The following is a 21,107-nucleotide window of genomic DNA, read 5'->3' on the forward strand; positions in this document are numbered from 1 at the left end:
GTTCTGCTGCAAAATGCCATCACAGAAGACCCACCTTCCCACCCCAGCGCTTTTGGGGGTGCAGAATCTAGACCTGTCAGTGATGTAGCACTGTCCTGGGGCAGGCATGGTGGCTGTGGCAGCTCTCTTCATGTGAGTAGCCAGGGGCTAGGCAGCCACACATGTGTGCGCATGTGCCATGGCTCCATGCCCCATCCCTGGCTCCTGGTGACTGTCAGAGGCAGATTGTGATAACACAGAACTCTGAGTGAAGAATGCCGGGGGCAGTTCCCAGCAGTCTAGTGCAGGGGCCTGAGCCTCAAGTCAACATGTACCCTAAAGCTGGTATAGGACACTTGTATGTCCAATTGGGGGATGATGGCTGGAAAGCATTTCTAGGTGATTCTGTGCACTTGGAAAGGAGAGACTGCATCGCCAAGTACCTCAGCATCCGAATCCTCGATTTTTCTTCAGATAGCCTCTACACTCCTGTGGCTGCCAGACCCATTTCTGTCCTGCAGTTCTTCTTAATTGTTATTCCTGCTTCACAGTCAAGGAGATGGAGGCTCCTAGCTTAGCCGCCAGTGTAAAGTGAAATAAAACTGCCACTCCATCCCAGTTCCCTAGACTCTAGAGCCTTATGTTTTGAAAAAAAAAAAAAAAAAATTCTTCCTGCCGGGAATTCTCTCCCTCTCCTTACCTCTGAGTGAAGAAGGATTTTTGCAAACTGAGAGCTCTAAGAAGAAGCCTCTCTTTTTCTTCTCCACTCAATGTTGTCTGACATCTCTCCAATATTTGCTAGAGGTGTCACTGGATTCAGGTGAAGGTTAGTGTGGTTTCCTTCTAAAAGTAGGGACTCTGCACATAGGGTCATTGACTTGGATGGCAGAATAAGAATTTCTGGACAAACTACATGGTAAGAAAACTTGGCTTAATTGTTTGTTTCATGTTTTCTTACCTGGAAGAAATGCCCCAAACTCAATTTATCCTGCCTCATTTTCCCTAGTCTATCCTGCCTCAAATGGGTGGCTCAGGCTGAAGAATACCAGAGACCAGAGTTTAGCCCCTAGTATTTAAATAAATTCTATATAAGCATATATATATATAATTTAAATATATTATATAATTTGAATTTATACATAAATAAATTATAAAATTTAAATTATATATATATATATATATATAAACTTAAATATATGTGTGTATACACACACACACACACACACACACACACACACACAGCATTCACTGTGGACAGAGCCTTCCCAGCTTGCCCCATACCTCAGCTTTACAGGCTCTGAACGCAGAGCCTGGCCACTGTTCCTTAGCTGCTGCTGCTCTACCACTTGAGCCACAGCTCCACTTCTAGCTTTTTTGGTGGTTAATTGAAGATAAGAGTATCATGGTCTTTTCTGCCTGGGCTGGCTTGGAACACTCAGCCTCCTGAGTAGCAAGAATTACAGGCTGGGGCTGGGAAGGTGGCTCAGTGGTAGAGTGCTTGCCTTGCATGCATGAGGCCATGGGTTCGATTCCTTAGCACCACATAAGCAGAAAAAGCTGGAAGTGGCACTATGGCTCAAGTGGTAGAGTGCTAGCCTTGAGCTGAAGAGCTGAGGGACAGTGTCCAGTCCCGGAGTTCAGGCCCACAACTGACAAAAAAATAAAAAAATAAATTACAGGCTGAGCTACCAGCATCCAGCCCTTTTGGATCTTTTTAACTTCCTAGTGTTTGGATGGAGCTTTGCTCTGCCAAGTCCCTGTCTGGAATGCACTTCTCAGTGTCAAATTTCACCTCCTTCCCCCCCTCCCCCCTCAGGCCACACCTAGCACCCCTGCCACCCCTGCAGACCTTCAGCTCCCTGAGCGCTCCCCACATCCCTTGGTCAGAAACTCTCAAGAGCACAGGGCAGCCCACACCTCGCTCATGCTGTACAAGTTGGTTTACACCTGAAAGCTCTTCTCGGAAGAACACATGGATTCTGGGCTCCTGTCCCTCCACTTTTGGCAGTCTGACTTTAGTGGCTCTGGTTGCTTCGAGGGAGGTGGGTGTGGCCAGGTGAGGCCCTGGGTTTTGGAGAGGTGCGCTGGGCTGGCTGCTGGCGCCTCTTCACTGTCATTACCACTAGTGGCTGCTGTCGCTCAGTGAAGCCTGAGGAAGACCGCGGCCAGAGCGTCCACCGCCCAAGATGGTGGTTCTCGAGTCTCTGTGAGTGTGCGCAGGGGGGATGGTGTCAGGATATCCCTCCCAGAGCTTCTGGGCAAGGGTGGACCACCGGGAGTGATGTCCTGCAGGGAGGCAAGGGTGAGCAGGCAGAGACTCAGGAAATTCCCCCACCCTCTCTGTCCAAGTTCCCTGGAAGGATGGGTGAGGGGTACAGGTGGTCCCCCTCTTACCTGGTCCCCACTCTGTTGAGAGGATGGACTTCTCTTAGTTGGGTCTCAAGGAAAGGGGATCCATGAGAGACTGGAGACCCTGATCCTGGGAGTCCATCAACACCAGGTTTTGAACCCAGCCTGGTTCAGTCCCTCAGGTTGTGATGGGATAAGGTCAGTGGATTGTTGCTGTGTTTTTAGAGCAGCTCTGCCCAATAGAACTTTTTGGGATGATGCAGATATTCTCTCCCTGTGCTGTGCAGCAATTAACCAGCCACATGTGGCTACTGAGTATACCTGCATGACGGTCAGTGTCAGCTGAATTTTTAAATTGCATTAATGCATGTGTATGTGTGTGTGTGTGTTCGTGTTCGTGGGCGTGTGTACGAGTGAGTGCGCACATGTGCATGCATGTGTTCGTACACCTGTATTGGGGCTTGAACGCAGGGGCCTCACTCTCTTGCTTAGCTTATCTGCTCAAGGCTGGCATTCTACCACTTGAGTCACAGCTCTGCTTCTGGTTGTTTTTGCTGTTTCTTTGGGAATAAGAGTCTCACTGACTTTCCTACCTAGTCAGGCTTCAAACCACAATTCTCAGGAAAAGGAAACGAGGTGTTTTTTTTTTTCTTTGTTGTTTTTGTCTTGTTTGTTCATTTATCTGCCTGTGGGAAGGTAAGGAAGGGCACACAGATGGAGGGACAAAGGGTAAACAAATACAGAAGTGGTGTTCACTAGACACTGAGTTGAAAATTGAGTATACAACAGTGGTTGGGGACAGGAGGGAAAAACAGAGACAGTGAGGGAAGGGGTGACATTGTCCAAAATGAAAAATACTCTTTACCTCACTTATGTAATTATAACACCTCTGGCATCACCTTTATAGTAACAATTTAAAAAAATGAAAAAACAAAACAAAATGAAACAAACCCATAATCCTTAGATCTCAGCCTCCAGAAGCAGCTAAGATTACAGGCATGAGCCACCAGTGTTTAGCCGGTACCCAAGAACTTCTTCCTAGGGGAGAGCTTGCTCTGCTTTTTCACTCTCCAGATTTTGTGGTGCACCTGCTGGATGTCAGGCACTATAGTCTTTAGGATGCAGATATGAAGAAGCTCTGGAGTTTAGACATGAAGCAGTTACCATTCCTGTTCTTGGGGAACTTGCATGAGAGAAGATGGGCAGAGGGAAGGACAGGTTCTGAAGCAAGAGAACTAGCAGAAATAAGAGGAGATTTGGGGATTTGAATGAAGGACCCAAACAGGCAGTAAGGGGAAAGAATGGGACTTCTTGTGCCAATACACAGAGAATCCCTGCACTCACACTGTAGAAAAATCCTTGAGATCAGAGGACTAGTGCCAGCCTAGCGGGGCAAAAGGGTCAGGGTAGCAGAGGAGAGGCCTGAGCTATGGTCAAGAAGCAAGTGGAAACTAGTTGGGGAAAAGGCCAGGCATGGAAGATGAAAATAGGAATAAATAGCTTAGCTGGGCACTGGTGGCTTAAACCTGTAATCCTAGCTATTCAGGAGGCTGAGATTTGAGGATTGCGGTTCAAAGCCAGCCTAGGCAGGAATGTCCATGAGAGTTTTATCTCTAATAAACTACTGAAGAAAAAGAAAGAAAGAAAAAAAGCTGTGGCTCAAGTAGTAGAGCACTAGTGTTAAGCAAAAGAAGCTCAGGGATAGTGCCTAGGCCCTGAGTTCAAGCCCCTGGAGCGACACACACATATACACACACCAAGTTACAGCCTGGTCTATGCAGGAGGGAATGGTCCCTTTGAAGCTGGCTAGCCAGACGGAAGTACTGAGATGTTCTAGAAGTATCCAGAAGCTAAGGAGGTCTTGATGGTTCTTGAAGAGGTAGAGGAGCCACTGAAGAGGTGGCTGAGAGAGGATGACCTAGGTGAATCTGAGTGAGAATTTTCTCTGACTGCTGGGTGAGGAGCTATGGTGGGGGAAATGATGGCTCAGAGGCTGCTTCAGGGACCTGCACAAGACAGTGAGGGTGTGAACTCTACCCAAGCTGGGGAGCTAGGGGAAAGTCAGTGCAGTCCAGGATCTCAGGCCTTTGTGATCTGAAAGATGTTAGTTCCAATTTTTTTTAACTGTATTTTTTTTGTCTTTTCTTTTTTGGTACTGGGGAATCGAACCCAGGACATTGCACTTGCTAGGCAAGCGCTATGCCACTGAGCTACATCCCAGCCCTGTTAGTTCCAATTCTGCATCAGCTTCTTACTGCTTTATAAAGCCATGGCCAAGCTACTCAGTCAGGGAAACTAAGAGAGAATAATCTTCATCTTTTTAGGGAAGTGCTGTAAAGTACTTAATCCAGAGCCTAGGTCATTCACAGTCACTGGGTAAGTAGTAGTTACGGCTCCTGCCATTAGGTTTGAGATTAAGAGGGAGACCGCATGTTTGGCTGATGGCTGGACATGGCCTTTATATCCTGAGCTTCTCATCTTAAGTCATGCCTGGTGGGGAGGTAGAGGCAAAATGAGCCTCGCTGTCCTCAGTCTGGAACCAGTCTTGGGAGCAGCCCTTAGAGCTGGGCTAGTCACCAGTATGTGTGAGTGTGAGGAGTGTACACCAGTGTAAGTGCAGTTTGTGAGTGCCGGAGAAAACCTCTGGGGCTCTTCTCCTGACTGGGACAGTTCAGCCTTGTGCTGACTTCCTTCCCGTGTCATCAGTGGCTGTGGGCTATGAAGACCCTTTACCCTTTAGGCCAGGAGTTGGGAGGTCAGCACTGTAATCCCAGCTCAGACACCAATTACTTAGAGCCCTAATCTTTACCCTCTGCCTCTCAACTCTAGTTCCCTTAAAAATTTCTCCTGGGAGCAGGATGCCAGTGGCTCAGGCCTATAATCTAGCTACTCAGGAGGCTGAAATCTGAGGATCACGGTTCAAAGCCAGCCCAGGCAGGAAAAGTCTGTGGGATACTTATCTCCAATAAACCATTCAGATTGATTGATTCCACACTACCACATAAACAGAAAAAACCAGAAGTAGCACTGTGGCTCAAGTGGTTGAGTGTTAGCCTTGAGCAAGAGAAGCTCAGAGACAGTGCCCAGGCCCTGAGTTCAAGCCCCAGGACTGGCAAAAAACAAAAACTTCTCATAAGCCAGATGCCAGTGGCTCTTGCCTTTAATCCTAAAATACTCAGGAAGCTGAGATCTGAAGATCAAGGTAACCAGTCAGGCAGGCAAACCTGTGAGACTATCTCCCATTAACCACTAAAAAGTCAGAAGTGGAGGTGTGGCTGAAGTGGTAGAATACCAGTCTTGAGTGAAAAAGCTAAAGGATGGTGCCCAGGCTCTGAGTTTCAAGTCCTAGTACTGGCACCATGTTCCCCCCAATACCTAGTGCACAAATGGTGGCAGTCTTTCTAGCTCTGAGTTGAGAAATGCTGCAGCTGGCAAAACTAATCAATCTCTAGTCTTGGATGGAAGGAGCTCCTTGAAGGGGGCTGGGAACCCCACACCTCTCCATCTTTGGCCCTTTTTGTGATTTTGCATATTCCCAGAAGCCCTTGGTCCACTGAGTTTAGCATATTCTTCAGTTAGGAAACAGTCTAGACAGCATGAACCCCTTCCACCACCCCCATGATGGACCTTCTAACGCCTCTCCCTGTCTCTTTCATCTTCAGTCTTCTACCGGCAGAGCAGGAATAAACTTCCCAGGCTAAGTTAGAGGGATGGTCTCCCATAGCCTGGGGGGCTGCCCCCCCTCCTACTTCCCCACCAGCTCCTCCCTGTAAAGGGAGGTTCCTGTGTATGTGGGAGAGATAGGGGAGCACAAGCATTTGGGTGGGTGTTGGGAGGGGTCCCCTGCTCCAAGACCAGGCATGGTGCCCCCAGGAAAGAAGCCAGCTGGAGAGGCCTCCAACTCCAACAAGAAATGCAAACGTTACTTCAATGAGCACTGGAAGAAAGAGTTCCCTTGGCTGAACTTTGACTATGAGCTGAAGCTGATGTTCTGTCTGGAGTGCCACCAGGCCCTGGTACGGAACAAGCATGGCAAGCAGAGAATGCCTTCACTGTGGGCACTGACAACTTCCAGCGCCATGCCTTGCTGCACCACGTCACCTCGGGAGCCCACCGCCAGGCCCTGGCTGTCAGCCAGGGTCAGCCCACTTTTGAGGTCCCAGCTGAGAATCGAGGGGCCTACTCCAGTTTGGCCACCGCCCCCACCTCCAGGAACGTCAAGGCGGAAGTAGATCCAGCCAAAGTGGCTGTGCTGACAACTGTGTACTGCATGGCCAAAGAGGATGTGCCCAACAACCGCTGCTCGGCCCTGCTGGAGCTGCAGAGACTCAACCTGTGCCAGGCACTGCTGGGCACAGAGCATGGCGATTACTACAGCCCCAAGAGGGTGAGGGACATGCAGGTGGGTGGCAGCCAGAGGTGGGGAGGGGCTGGAGGAGGGAAGCGTTGAACCCACCTGGGAATAGCTCAAGCATGGCAGGCCCTTGACCGTCAGCCAGAACACTTCATTTATGCCTCCACCTTTCAGAACCATCACTGAGGGCCTACTGTGTGTTGGATGCTGGGCAAACTATAGGGGGATGAAACAGTGCCATTGGGCATACACTGTGGCTCTTATTATTTCTTAGGTCATAGGCCACACACTGGTGACCTCTAAGCTTGGTTGGCCCCCAGTTGGGTTTTACTTGTGTTCACTATATTTTGGAAAAAGTCAAATGTATCTATAACTTCAAAAAAAATTCAGGAGGGGCTGGGAAGGTGGCTCAGTAGTAGAGTGCTTGCCTCGCATGCATGAGGCCCTGGGTTCAATTCCTCAGCACCACATATGCAGAAAAACGCCGGAAGTGGTGCTGTGGCTCAACTGGTAGAGCGCTAGCCTTGAGTTGAAGAGCTGAAGGACAGCGTCCAGGCCCAGAGTTCAGGCCCCACAACCAGCAAAAAAAAAAAAAAAAAAAAAAAAAAATTCAGGAGATGACATATAAAGATTTGGCTTTGTGACTTCTATTGGAAAAGTGAGAGCCACAAGTGCTAGAGTGCTAGCCTTGAGCAAAAGAAGCTCATGGACAGTGCCCAGGCCCTGAGTTCAAGCCCCAGGAGAGGAGGAGGGGGGAAGAGAGGGAGGGAGGAAGGGAGAAAGAGAGAAAGAAAGAAAGAGAGAAAGAGAGAGAGAGAAAGAAAGAAAGAAAAGAAAGAAAGAAAGAAAGGTGGGTGCCGGTGGCTCATGCCTGTAATCCTAGTTACTCAGGAAGCTGAGATCTGAGGATTGCAGTTCAAAGCCAGCCCGGGCAGGAAAGTCAGTGAGACTCTTATCTCCAATAAACCACTTGAAAACCGGAAGTGGTGCTGTGGCTTAAGCGGTAGACCGCTCACCTTGAGCTGAAGAGCACAGGGACAGCACCCAAGCCCAGAGTTCAAGCCCCATGACAGAAAGAAAGAAAGAGAGAGAGAGAGAGAGAGGAAGGAAGGAAGGAAGGAAGGAAACAAAGAAAGGAAAGAAAGACTAGTGAGAGCCAGGCATGGTGATGTATGATTGTAATCTCAGCTACTTAGATGACAAATAGGAAGATCAGGTCTAAGGCTGGCCCTAAGCAAAAGCACAAGATCTGATCTGAAAAATAACTAAAGCAAAAAAATCTGAGAGTGTGGCTCAAATGGTAATACACCCATCTAGCAAAAACAAAGCCCTGAGTTTGATCTCTAGTACTAAGGCAAACTGGGACAATGCTACAGGAAAACACTAAACTTCCCAGAGCTCTTCATAGTTCTCGGAGCACTTTTTTCTTTTTTTTGGGGGGGGGGGGGTCCGGTCGTGGGGCCTGAACTCTGGGCCTGGGCGCTGTCCCTCAGCTCTTCAGCTCAAGGCTAGCACTCTACCACTTGAGCCACAGCGCCACTTCCGGCTTTTTTTTTTTTTTTCTGCTTATGTGGTGCTGAGGAATGGAACCCAGGGCCTCATGCATGCAAGGCAAGCACTCTACCACTGAGCCACTTTCCCAGCCTAGCCACTTCCGGCTTTTTTCTTTTTGCTTATGTGGAATCGAACCCAGGGCCTCATGCATGCAAGGCAAGCACTCTACCACTAAGCCACCTTCCCAGCCCCATTATAAGCACTTTTTATGTATGTGTGTGCCAGTACTGAGAACTTTTCATTTTTGAATGTGTGTCTCAGTACCAGGGTTTGAACTCAAAGCCTCATGCTCTTGCTTGGCTTTACCCCTCAAGATGAGCATTCTACCACTTGAGCCACAGCTCTACTTCCAGCTCAGTGGTGGTTCATTAGAGATAAGAGTCTCGTGGACTTTTCCTGCCCAGGCTGGATTGGAACTGCAATCCACAGATCTGTCTCCTTGAGGTAGGATTACAGGTGTGAGCCACCAGTGCCCTGCTCCTAAAGCATTTTTATAATGTGCAACAACATGGCAACCCTTTGAAAAGACAGGGCAGGTGGGTATTCACTGAGAGGAGAGCTGAAAATCTGAATCTCAGAGGGGCTGGAATGAGTTGCCCAGGGTAGCACAGCCAAGAAGTAACCAGGCCAAGACAAGCCCACCAGTCTATCTGATTCTTAAGGCTTGTCTTCTTATTACCCTCCACTGCCTGCCTTCCCTGGGCAGGACAAGTCTAATTCTATCCTCCCTCCCTTTCTCTTCCTGGCTGTCCCAGGTGGCCATTGCCAGTGTCTTACACACAGAGGTCTGCCAGCGCCTGAAAGCATCCCCATATGTGGGGCTGGTATTAGACGAGGCCAGGGACTGGCCTGAAACCCACAGCTTGGCCCTGTTCGCCACTTCCATGTCCCCATGTGATGGCCAGCCTGCTACTACCTTCCTGGGCACTGTGGAGCTGCAGGAGGGCGAGGCTACTGCTGGACAACTCCTGGACATCCTAAAAGCCTTTGGTATATCTGCCTCCAAGCTGGCTTGGCTCAGCTCCAGCCTCCCCAGTGACCGCCTGGAGAGCATCAGCCAGCAGCTCCGGGCCATCTGTCCATTGCTCACAGAGCTTCACTGTCTTTCTGGCCGGACAGATCCAGAGCCCCCTGCCTACCTGGGTGAATATGAGAGCATCTTGGATGCCCTCTTCCGCCTGCATGGTGGCCCCAGTTCCCATATGGTACCCAAGCTACGAGCAGCACTGGACAGCGCGGCTGTGGACTTGGCAGGGCCCCGGCCAGTACCCTGGGCTTCCTTGTTGCCTGTCGTGGAAGCAGTAGCTGAAGCCTGGCCTTGCTTGGTACCTACCCTAGAGGCTATTGCTCCAGCCTCGCCCACAACTGGGGCGCTGGCCTTGGCCCTGCACCAGTTCACCTTCGTAGCCTTCACGCACTTGCAGCTGGACGCTCTGCCCTCGGTACAGAAACTTACCCTGGTGTTGCAGTCTGAAGAGCCAGACTTGGCCTTGCTACAGCCCCTGGTGATGGCGGCCACGGCTTCCATCCAAGGTCAGCATGGCTCAGGAGGTGCCCACCTCCAGCGCCTGCTGCTAGCACTGGCATTCCTCTAGCCCTGATGGAGAAGGCCAGCGTTGTACCTACCGTGGCGTGGAGCTGGTGGGTTACTCTGCAGCTGCACTCCGGGGCTTGGAGAGGCTCTGGGGGGATCTCCTGGACTCCATGCAGAAGGGACTGCAGGATTCCTACCCTGGGCCCTCTCTGGATTATGTGGCTGCCTTTGCAGCCATCTTCGATCCCCGCCACTACCCACAGGTGCCCGAGGAGCTGGACATGCATGGCAAGGGGTCGCTGCAGACGCTGCTGCAGAGCTTTGGGCCAGCCCTGGTGTCCCCACACGTGCTGGGTGACTTTGCACTCTTCAAGCGCGTGGTGTCCAGCCTGGGGCAGCTCAGCCCTCCAGCTCTGTGTACCAAGCTGGCATGCAGGCACTCTGAGCTGTACAAGCTCTTCCCAGACTTCGCCGCCCTCGCTGCCCTGGCCTTGGCACTGCCAGTGGGTGCTGGGCTGATGGACAAGGTGGGCCGCAGCCCTGAGCTGCGGTGGTGGGGACAGAGCGGGGCTGGGGACAGTCAGGGTGACCACATAGTGAAGATCGCTGTGGATGGGCCCCCTCTGCACGAGTTTGACTTTATGCTGGCAGTGGAGTTCTTAGAGAGTGGCCTGGGAGGAGGGGTTCCTGGGGGCTCAACTTATCTGAGAGCGATTTCCTCATTTTCCAGCCAGCATGGGGGCCTAGACACCCTAAGGGTTAGCTCAGGTGTACTCATACTGACCTATTAACTGTGCTCTGTGGTCCGCCTCTTCCCCTCCCTGCAGAGCACTGCAGGCACCCCTCCACTGTCTGGAAAAGTGGGTAGAGGTACTAGCAAAGATCTGGAAGTCCTCAGGCTTTCCCAGGCTCCTAGAGTGTGCTGAGGAGAGCTTGCCATTTTCCCTTCTGGTCCTTGCCCATATTTTGACCCTAGGAAAGTAGAGAGGAGACTCTTGAGGGGCTAAGGGGAAAGGAGAATTGGTCCTTAACTGTTTCCTAGCCTCCAGTCTTGTGTAGCTTCTCAGCTAAGACTGGATAGCACATGGCCATGCTTGGTTCTGACACCCAGCCCAGCACCTTCTACTGTGAATAAGCTAATGGTTCAAGGGAGTAGACTCATCATCCTCCAGGCCAAAAGGCTGAATATGACCAGACATAGCATAAATCTGCAAATATGAAATAAGGATATCCTGTCTTTCACAATGTGAAGACACAAAAAGCAAAAAAAAAGGGGGGGGCTTCTTTTGGTTTTGCAGGCACAGAGCCCCTAAATTGATTGGGTTTAGTTCAAATTTCTTCTTCCTGGAAGTCAGGTTGCTTTAAGTTCCTAGCGCTCTCCTGCCCTTGCCTCAGACTTTCAAGACCAAAGACTACAAAACTGCTGGTGCTGCTGGGGCTGCCCTGGATGTGCAGGGAATTTGGCCTTCTCAGGGGAGCAGCGATGGCTTCCGCAGAGCTGGGGTGTGCATCTCCTCAGACACCTGTGGATTCCTCATTCCCTTCGGTCAGCCCTTTTCTGTAAATGGTGTGGGACTCAGAGAGAGAGAAAGGACAGAGAGTAGGAGGGAAGGGGGCTAGTCAAGCCCTGGGCTTTATTTAATTGGTAATAAAAATGGAAACCCAGTACATCACACAGTCTCCATGGTAGTATGTAGCATCTCTGCTTCCTCTGGCTGCCCCCTGGACCACCCTCCCTCTGGGAGTTCATTTGGGGAGGATCATTCTCTTGGGTTGAAGCCTGAGCTGTGGAGCCTTTACCTCTGCCTCCCCAACTGGGTTTGGCTGGTGTGACTTTGTGAAGAGGAAAACAAAATGTCTGCCTTGGCTCTACCTCCAAGAAGCCCATCAGCATTCAGTCCTGGCTTCAGAGGTAGGACAGAGCCCCCGTGGCTCCCCGTTTCAGACCCTGCCCTTCTTCCTCCTGCAGCAGGCCCTGCCTCCAGCTCCCCCAGTCCCCTGCTGGCCTCTCTGCCCCTGCCCACTCGGCCTCTGCAGCCCCCGCTGGACTTCAAGCACTTGCTGGCCTTCCACTTCAATGGCACCACCCCGCTCAGTCTCTTCCCCAACTTCAGCACGGTACGGGCTGGGCAGGAGGGGGGGGCACATGGCCAAGCCTGGGGGGTGGGCAGGGAAGGTGCCTTATAGGGGCCGAGCATAGTATCTGGGGCTAACCAAAAGCTCACTCCTCTATCACCCTAGAGAGTGGCTAATTTTTCACAAACAGGGATTTTCTGGGTCAAGCTGTCTCTAAGGCTAGTGAACAAGATGGTGTCACCCCAAAGTTACCCCTACCCCACCATCACAACTGCCCAGAGACGGAGGCTTCTGCTTGAGTTTTTGTGGAGAGACTCCTGTGGCTGATCCATGCATGTCTGTGTGTCGGTGTACAGTTGGGGTGAGCCTTTCTGTTGTTGCCTGGTGTCTCTACAGGACTTTGTGTATTATGTGTGGTTGTGAACCTGTGTGTTGGTGTCTTGTATATAATAGGTAACTGTATGTAATTAATGTGTGTATCTGTGTTTCTGAGGGGTTTTTGGTATGTCTTTGTGTCTTCTATGCATGTGTTGGGGATGTGTCTGATTTGCCAGTGTGTTTCTGTGTGGTTTGTTTGGCTGTGAGTCTTCCTGTATGTATCTTTTGTCTCTAAGTGTGTACATGCTGTAAACTTAGGCACCTTGTGGCTGTACTAGGCCTGTACATTTCCGTGTGTGCGTGAGTAAAGTGTTGTCAGTGTGGATTTTACTTTATTCCCTGAGGTATCAGAAACCATCCCCATTGTTTTCACATTTATTTTTTTTTATTTTTATTTTTTTTTATTTTTGCTTTATGTGGTGCTTAGGAATCGAACCCAGGGCCTCTGGCATGCAAGGCATGCGCTCTACCACTGAGCCACCTTCCCAGCCCCTCACATTTATTTTTATTTTGGGGTAATCTTGGGGCTTAAACTCAGGGCGGGCTTCACACTTGCTAGGCAGGCCCTTTACCCCTTGAGCCACCTCTCTAGCCCCTATTTTTCATTTAGAAAAAAAAAAAATTATGGCTAAACCCACCCCATCCTTTGAGACTGTTCCCAAAAGCCATCTCAGGTAACCTTAGGGTCAGTTGGGACTGGGCCTCTGGGCTTCAGAACCTATTCTCAATTGCTGACATGCGCACTCTTCAACGCAGGCCCTTAGCGGCAGGGGAGAGCCTGAGGCTCCTCTCTCTGAGATCCTGGCCCTGCACCCCTCTACCTCTTTCTGTCCTTCAGCATGGTCTCTGCAGGAGACCCACTCTCCCCTCGGAGTCTCAGTTCTCTTCTATTGGAAAGTTCCTCTTGACAAACTTCAGCTTTTGGCCCAGTAATCTAAAAGGCACTCTCTCCCCACCCCCCCAAAAAATAAAGGAACATAAAGCCTTGCTTGGTTTGATAAAAGGAAAAATATAGTGAAAAAGAGAACATCTCTGTTACTGCTCAAAGGAAATGAATATGCTTGGGGAACCTCAGACCTCCTGGCCCCCTGCCTCTCCAGCTCTCCTTCTCCTGAGAACCTACCCAGGGACAGTGTCAGAGCTGGTAAGATAGGACTCTTACAGGTCCATGCATATGGATGAGGTATGGGTGAGGGCGGGGAGACATCCTCCCTCCTTACCTTTTCCTACACCAATTCTGTCTCAACTGATTCTTGCTGGTCTCCATGGCTCACACCTATAGTTCTAGCCACTTAGGAGGCTGGGAATTTGAGGATTATGGTTTGAAGACAGCCTGGGCAGGAAAGTCCATGAAACTTGAATCTCCAGTTAACCACAAAAAAAGCAGGAAGTAGAGCTGTGGCTCAAGTGGTATTCTAGCCTTGTGTAAAAAAAATTCAGGGACAGTGCCCAGGCCCTGAGTTCAAGCCCCAGTACCAGCACATGCACAGACACACAAAATGATTCTTGCAAAACGAAAGAACAACAAAGCTGGGACCAAATGCCAAAGTGATCACTAGGCCACGATTCTAGTTCTTAATGTCACGCAGCTCACCCTGGCCAGCCCCTACCTCCAAGCTGGCAGTTAGTCAGCTAGGGACAGGCTGTCTTAGTCTGGCATCCACAGCATGGGAAAGTTCTTTCTAGAAGCTCCCCACTCTCTAGTTTTCAGTTTTTCCTATTTTTTTTTTTAAACTCCCTGCTTCCTCAGGCAACCCCAGAGTTATTGTGCCCTCCCACCTTCCTCACAGATGGACCCAGTCCAGAAAGCTGTCATCAGCCACACATTTGGGGTTCCCTCCCCTCTGAAGAAGAAGCTCTTCATCTCCTGTAACATCTGTCACCTGAGGTTCAACTCAGCGGTGAGAGGGAGTCATGGAAACAGGGCTGGGCTTCCTTCCAAGGTATTTCTGGAAGGACAGGGGTGGTAAAGGGGCTGCAGAAGAGGCCCTCATGATCCTTTCGCTGGCCCATCCTCTCCCCTCTCCTGCCCGTTCCCATTGTCCCCTGCTGCCCAAATCTATCCTCTGAGACTTTCATGTCGCTCCCTCTGCCTCGCTCCTATGTTCTGGATCCTTCTGTAAGAGAGAAGACTGCCCTTCTCTAGCATGGGTACTGTGGGGGTAGAGGTAAGAGGCTTATAGAACGTGTTCATACCCAGCATCTTAGTGCAGTCTCCTGTTCCCCTCCTCACTTGTCAGAGGAGAAAACTGAGTCTCAGAGGCTAAGAGACTGACCCTACTGCCACACAGATGGTAAAGCAAAGCTAGGATTTGAAGCTGGGCACCAGTGGCTCATACCTGTAATCCTAGCTATTCAGGAGACTGAGATCTGGGGATTGTAGTTCAAAGTTGGCCTGGGCAGGAAAGTCTGTAATACTCATCTCCAATTATCTACAAAAAAGCTGGAAGTGGAGGTGTGGTGCAAGTGGTAGAGTGCCAGCCTTGAGCACACAAACTCAGGGACAGCGCCCAGGTCCTGAGCACAAGTCCCAGGACCAAAAAAAAAAAAGATTTGAACCCATGCCATGTTATCCCTAAAGCCTCCCCATATAGGAAGAAGAGGAGCCTCTTTCTGGCCTACCAGGAAAGCCATTCTGGGCTATGGGCTACAGTGGACTTTGAAGATAGTCACCGGTAGTTCATAACTGTAATCCTAGCTACTCAGGAGGCTGAGGATCACAGTTCAAAGCCAGACCAGGCTAAAATAATTCATGAGAAGCCGGGCACTGGTGGCTTATGCTTGTAATCCTAGCACTTCAGGAGGCTGAGATCTGAGGATCACGGTTCAAAGCCAGCCCGGGCAGGAAAGTCCGTGAGACTCTTGTCTCCAATAAATCACTAGAAAATCTGAAGTAGCACTGTGGCTCAAGCAGTAGAGCGCTCACCTTGAGCTGAAGAGCACAAGGACAGCGCCCAGGCCCAGAGTTCAAGCCCCACACCGACAAAAAATAATAATAAAAAAAAAATCATGAGACTCATCTCCAATTAACCACCAAAAAGCCAAAAGTAGAGATGTGGTTCAAGTAGTAGAGCGCTAGCCTTTAGCCAAAAACCTAAAGGTACAGTGTCTAGGCCCTGAGTAGCTTCATTACTGACACATACATACTCACAAAAGAAGAATTTATTGCCGGGCACCGGTGGCTCATGCCTGTAATCCTAACTACTCAGGAGGCTGAGATCTGAGGATCACAGTTCAAAGCCAGCTCGGGCAGGAAAGTCTGTGAGACTCTTATCTCCAATAAATCACTAGAAAACCAGAAGTGGCACTGTGGCTCAAGCGGTAGAGTGCTCACCTTGAGCTGAAGAGCTGAGGGACAGTGCCTAAGCCCAGAGTTCAAGTCCCACAACCGACAAAAACAAAACAAAACAAAAGAAGAATTTATTGTTGAGCTGGCAATGTGGCTTAGTGGTAGAGTGCTTGCCTAGCATGCGGGATTTGATTCCTCAGTACCACATACACAGAAAAAGCCAGAAGTGGTGCTGTGGCTCAAGTGGTAGAGTGCTAGCCTTGAGTAAAAAGCAGCTCAGGGACAATGCCCAGGCGCTAAGTTCAAGCCCCAGGACTAGCAAAGATGAAGAAGGAAAAAGGAAGAAGAAGAAGGAGGAGGAGGAAAAGGAGGAGGAGGAAGAGGAGGAGGAGGAGGAGGAGGAGGAGGAGGAAGGAGTAGTTACTATTATTATGTGTCCATGGTGTGGTCCAAGTCCTCTGCTTCCTTTTGACTTTGTCCCTCTACTCAGCATCAGTTTCTGGATGAAGCATGTGGAACCAGAGTGGAAATAGTGACCCTCTGCCCTCCTCTCTCCAGAACCAGGCTGAAGCACATTATAAAGGCCACAAGCATGCCAGGAAACTCAAGGCTGTTGAAGCTGCCAAGAACAAGCAGAGGCTGCAAACGCTGGCCCGGGATGAGGTGGTGGTACCCCTAGTCCCAACTCTGGCCAGTGGAGCCCCTGGAGAGTCGCAGAGCAAAGGTTAGTCCTGAAATCTTCTCCTGCCCTCGCCCGGAGTTTGGCTTCTGATAAGGGGTTGGGTGAGGCCTCCTTGTTACTGTCTCTTATAGACAAAGGCACTCAAGGGCACAGCTTAGTGAACTTCCTAACCTGAACAATTCCAGATTATGAGACACAGAACTAGCACCCAGAAACTTCCAGGTCCCCTCCTATTCACCACCTTACTGCATTTGTTTCCTAAGCTGCCAACAAATGACTGTAAATCGGGTGACAGTGAACAATGGAAATTAATGTTCCCACAATTCAGATATCAGAAGTCCCAAGCTGAAGGGGCTTAACACCTGTGATCCTGGCCACTCAGAGAGGCTGAGATCTGGAGGATCATGCTTCAAAGTCAGCCAGGGTAGAAAACCCCACAAGAATGACCAGCATGTATTTGATATTGTTATAATTTGTGGAGGGGAAGGGAAAAAACAAATCGTTTAAATAGGGATACAGGTGGACCCATTGCAACAATGAGATGTACAAGTCGTTATGCCGAAAATGAACTTTACAACTTTGGTGTGTGTGTGGGCGGGGGGAGGATGGGATGGGAAGGGGAAACAAAGGAGGAGGCTACAATGATTGATAAGAAATGTACTCATTACCTTGCCCATGTAATTGTAACCCTTCTGTACAGTATTTTCACAATAAAAAAAATTAAAAAAAGAATGACAGCACAAAGCAGGGCTGACTGTGGGCTCAAGTAGTAGACTGCCATACTAAGGACAGTGTGTGGCCCTCAGTTCAAACCCTGGTACCTCCCTGCTGAAAAGGGGGGAAAAAGTCCCAAGTTAAGATTTGTCAACAAGGACCTCCTCTAGCCTCTGCTTCCACCTGCATTACAATTTCTCCCCAATGTGACTCTGTGGCTTCACATGGTCTTTTCTTCCCTCCCTCTCTCTCCCTCCCTCCCCCCCCCCCCCCACACCTCTCTGGACAAGCCCTTGCTATGTAGCTCAGTCTGGCCTCAAACTCTCATCCTCCTGCCTCACCTCTCAAATGCTAATTTGTGTCTGTAAACCATCTCCAAGGTCACATTCTCAAGTTCCATAAGGATGGGAATACTTTGAAAGACAGTATACAAGCAGCTGCTATACCCCACTCCCACTGCTGGGGTAACTCTGATCCTGGCTTTTCTCAGCATAGGTTAGTTCTGCTTGGCTTTGTTGAATCATAGAGTGTGTAGGTTTCTGTGTCTGGCTTCTATCCCTCTCTCATGAACACTCATCAACATTGGGTATGTCTATAAGGCTGCTGCATGTGGCAATAGTTTCCCCTTTCCACAATTATGTAGTACTCCACTACACGGACATACTACTGTCCTGTTTGATGGACACCTGAATAGCTTCCAGTTTTTTGCTTTTAATGTTCTAGGAACATTCTAGCCCATCTTTCTGGTGACTACTGCTTATTTGTTACCAAGTAACTACAGGAGTGCGAGGGCTTTCTAAGACTGCAGTCATCCCTGGCTATATTGCAGTTCACTTATTGTGGCTTCACTGCATCACAGTTTTGTGGGTTTTTAAAAATACATAAATAGTTATCCCCCACCTGTTGCAGGACTTAGGGTCCAGAGGCCCCCATGACAGGTGAAAATCCGCGAAGTAGCAGCATTATCTAGTCATCCCTCGCTATATGAAGGTTCACTTATTGCTAGTCAGTGGATTTTCACCTATTGCAGGGTTCTCTGGAACACAAGTCCTGCGATAGGTGAAGGATCACTGTACTCTGTCCAACTTTATTTTGGGTAGGGAAACTGAGGCCCAAATCCTCCCAGTGAATTTGTGGTAGAGGGGCCTGGAATTCAGTGCTGGTCATCCCAGCAACAGGGATCCCACTGAACCCCAGGGGCTCAGAAACCGTCCTGGGCCTCCCACCTCAATGACCCATCTCTCCGCAGGTCCGGCCGCCTGTCCCCTCGGCCCTCCACTCCAGCTATCACTGACCCCAGACCCACCAGCCAGGGAGCCATCCCACCAGGACCTCTTGGATGCTACCTCCTCTTCCACCTCCTCCTCCTGCCCACCTCGCTCCCCAGAGCCAGGCAGGGAGGCACCAGGGCCTGAGCCGCCAGCTGTGGCTGTGGGCAGTGGAGTGGGTGGGGAAGGCAGGAGCGAGAAGGGGCGCCTCTACTGCCCCACATGTAAGGTGACCGTGAACTCAGCCTCCCAGCTGCAGGCTCATAACACAGGTCAGTTCCCCCACCCCAAGGAGCAGAGGCAAGGGCAGGGAGGCTGACCTCACCAAATGCGGGCAGCCGAGCCCCCTGGCCGCTTTGTGCCTGGGCTGGGTGACAGAGGCATGGTATCCCACTGTTACTGTGGCCAGGCGCTTCTGGGTCCTAACACTGATCCCTGAGGAGGGGGCCCTGGGAAGTCTGGGGTAGCAAGGACTGAAAGCTACTAAATCTGGGAAGTCTTTCTAGACACCAGAGGACAGGAGGCACCTCTGCCGTTGCTTGCCATGTCTCCTTAGATCAGACCAGAAGGGACTGCCATTAGAGCAGTAGAGGGCTGGCCAGTGACAGCCAGAAGACCTTCCTTGGGGGGGTACACTGGCAGGAAGCCAGAGACTCTGGAAGGGAAAAATCTGTGTTGTGCAGAGGCTTAATGAAAGGGATGGCCACACGGGCCTCGTTTGAGGGGGCCTCCGTGCTGACAGACTTTATGCCCTCCTTTCAGGAGCCAAACACCGGTGGATGATGGAAGGTCAAGGAGGGGCTCCCCGGAGGGGCCGAGGTCGCACAGTGTCCCGAGGTGGACCTGGACACAAGACCAAGAGAGTGACGGGGGGCCGGGCCCCCCGCCAAGGGCCTACCCCGCCTTTCCACTGTGCTCTCTGTCAGCTCCAGGTCAATTCAGAGACCCAGCTCAAGCAGGTAGAGGAGAGGGATGGGGTAGAGCTAGCATGGAGCAGACTGGGAAAAGAGGGGGAAGGGAAGGGGTGGAGTGAGGCCGGCTGGCTCTTTGAGGCCAAGTTCACCTCGCTAGTATGTGCTCATTGAAGGTGGGCTGTGGGTAGAGGGTGAGAGGGTAGTGTGGGGGGGGGGGGGGTCTGCGGGCTTCCTCCTCTTGTTCCCAGTCTATCTGTCTGTCCATCAGCACATGAGCAGCCGGAGGCACAAAGACCGCCTGGCAGGGAAGCTTCCCAAGCCCCCCAGCCAGCACAGCAAGCTACAGAAGCACGCAGCTCTAGCTGTCAGCGTCCTCAAGGTATCTGTGTCCAGTCTAGTGGCAGGATTGCAGGAAGGGGAAGGGCCACTTGGGGAGCTTGGCTTGTGGCTGGAAGGGCAGGAAGGAAGTCACCTGCTCTGAGGCTGCCTGGGCAGATAAAGATGCGGGGTTGGGTTTTGGGCTGTCCTGGGATCTACCCAGAGGAATTTCCGGCAGGTGGACTGGGGTCATAATCTTAGGGGCCAGAGCCAGGGCTGGGTGGACATCTCCTAGAGACCATGTCTACCCAGCCCCCACAAGCCTTCTCCCTTCTTCCATCCCCAGGCTGGCTTCCCTGGGGGTGGGGGTGGGGGCAGGAAGACAGGTGGTGAAGAAAGCCCTCTGGAATGACAGTTTGGGGGTGGGAAGGGAGGACGATTAAGGGTTGGAATGCTAGGAAGCACGTTCCCATGAGGCAGAAGCCCACGGGGATGGGGCCCAGAGAGGAGGTGGGTTTTTCTGGGGTCAGAAGTCCTGTTCACTCCTCTCTTTTCTTTGTAGTCTAAACTGGCCTTGCAGAAACAACTCACCAAGACGCTGGCAGCCCGTTTCCTGCCCAGCCCACTGCCCACGACAGCCGCTGCCATCTGTGCCCTGCCAGGGCCCCTGGCTCTTCGGCCTGCACCCACAGCTGCAGCTACCCTCTTCCCAACTCCCATCCTGGGTCCAGCTCTGTTTCGCACCCCAGCAGGAACAGTCCGCCCTGCCACAGGACCCATCCTCTTTGCCCCCTACTAGCCCTCCTGGAGAGGCTAGGGCAGATTTCCTGACAGCTACTATCTTCCTCTGCTCCCCAGACACCTGCTCTCTGCACCCCACAGGGACTGCCTTCTGCACGTTAAGGGGATCCTGTTCAGTATAGGGCAGCTGCCCTTCACTCTGTCTGGACTGGGGATCCAGCCAGCTCACTCGGTCCAACCAATGGCTATCTCCACTCCTTTCCTGGCCCTAGTCCTAGGCTAGTCCTAGGCTCCCTTTCACTTCCCAGCCTGCCGCATCCCAAGGATCTATGCAGAACCCCAGCCCCAGTCACGTGGTGCTTCCCCCATCCAGACACCTATACACATGGACTCTAGGCATCTTAGCTTTCATAAGCCAGCCTTGCCTGGACTGAGGACACATGTAGGATCTTTACTCCTGTGCTCTGGGGCCTCACTGGCTCTACATCACTGGAAATAAGGGATGGGTTCTCAAACATGAGTGTGTTTGAAGTGACCATAGGTACGACAGAGCACAGTAGGGGTAAAAAGGGACCGGTCAAGCAGTACTAAAGTGGGGCAGAGCCAAGGGGAACCTCATCTGATCTGAGGGGATGGGAGTAGGGCAGAAATAGGAGAGGATGATGTTTGGGCTGGGCCTTGGTTTTAATAAAAATGACTCATAGGGTGAGGTGTGGTGGCTCACACCTGTAATCTCAGCAACAAAAGAGACAGCGACTGGGAGCAATATGATTTGAGCCTCATCTGGACAAAAAGTAAAATTCCCATTTCAGTCAAGTGTTAGGTGAGGTAGCAGACACCTATGGTGCCTAGCCCTGCAAAATCCTATCTGAGAAAAATCGAAGCAAAAAAGGGCTGAGGGGTATGGCCCAAGTGGTAGAGCACTTGCCTAGCAACAATGCGGCCCAGAGATTAAAC

The 21,107-nt window shown here is 51.0% G+C and overlaps 1 protein-coding gene across 5 annotated transcripts in view; it reads left to right on the forward strand.

The window, feature by feature from the left end:
* Znf385c (zinc finger protein 385C) overlaps nt 1-20,431 on the forward strand; it is a 29,134-nt gene extending 8,703 nt beyond the window's left edge. Inside the window, exons 2-8 of one of the 5 annotated variants that reach the window (XM_042674048.1) lie at nt 11,740-11,888; nt 14,015-14,125; nt 16,072-16,237; nt 18,159-18,449; nt 18,940-19,136; nt 19,360-19,470; nt 19,972-20,431. In XM_042674048.1, the coding sequence (XP_042529982.1) occupies nt 11,740-11,888; nt 14,015-14,125; nt 16,072-16,237; nt 18,159-18,449; nt 18,940-19,136; nt 19,360-19,470; nt 19,972-20,208 (1,262 nt within the window). In that variant the 3' untranslated portion in view covers nt 20,209-20,431. The remainder of the gene's footprint in view (nt 1-11,739; nt 11,889-14,014; nt 14,126-16,071; nt 16,238-18,158; nt 18,450-18,939; nt 19,137-19,359; nt 19,471-19,971) is intronic. The other 4 variants (XM_042674051.1, XM_042674050.1, XM_042674049.1 and 1 more) reach the window with 4 other exon arrangements.
* Nucleotides 20,432-21,107: the final 676 nt, after the last annotated feature.

The sequence above is a fragment of the Dipodomys spectabilis genome, unplaced genomic scaffold (genome assembly GCF_019054845.1).
Source record: "Dipodomys spectabilis isolate Male_0828 unplaced genomic scaffold, ASM1905484v1 ptg000018l, whole genome shotgun sequence".
Classification (NCBI taxonomy): Eukaryota; Metazoa; Chordata; class Mammalia; order Rodentia; family Heteromyidae; genus Dipodomys; species Dipodomys spectabilis.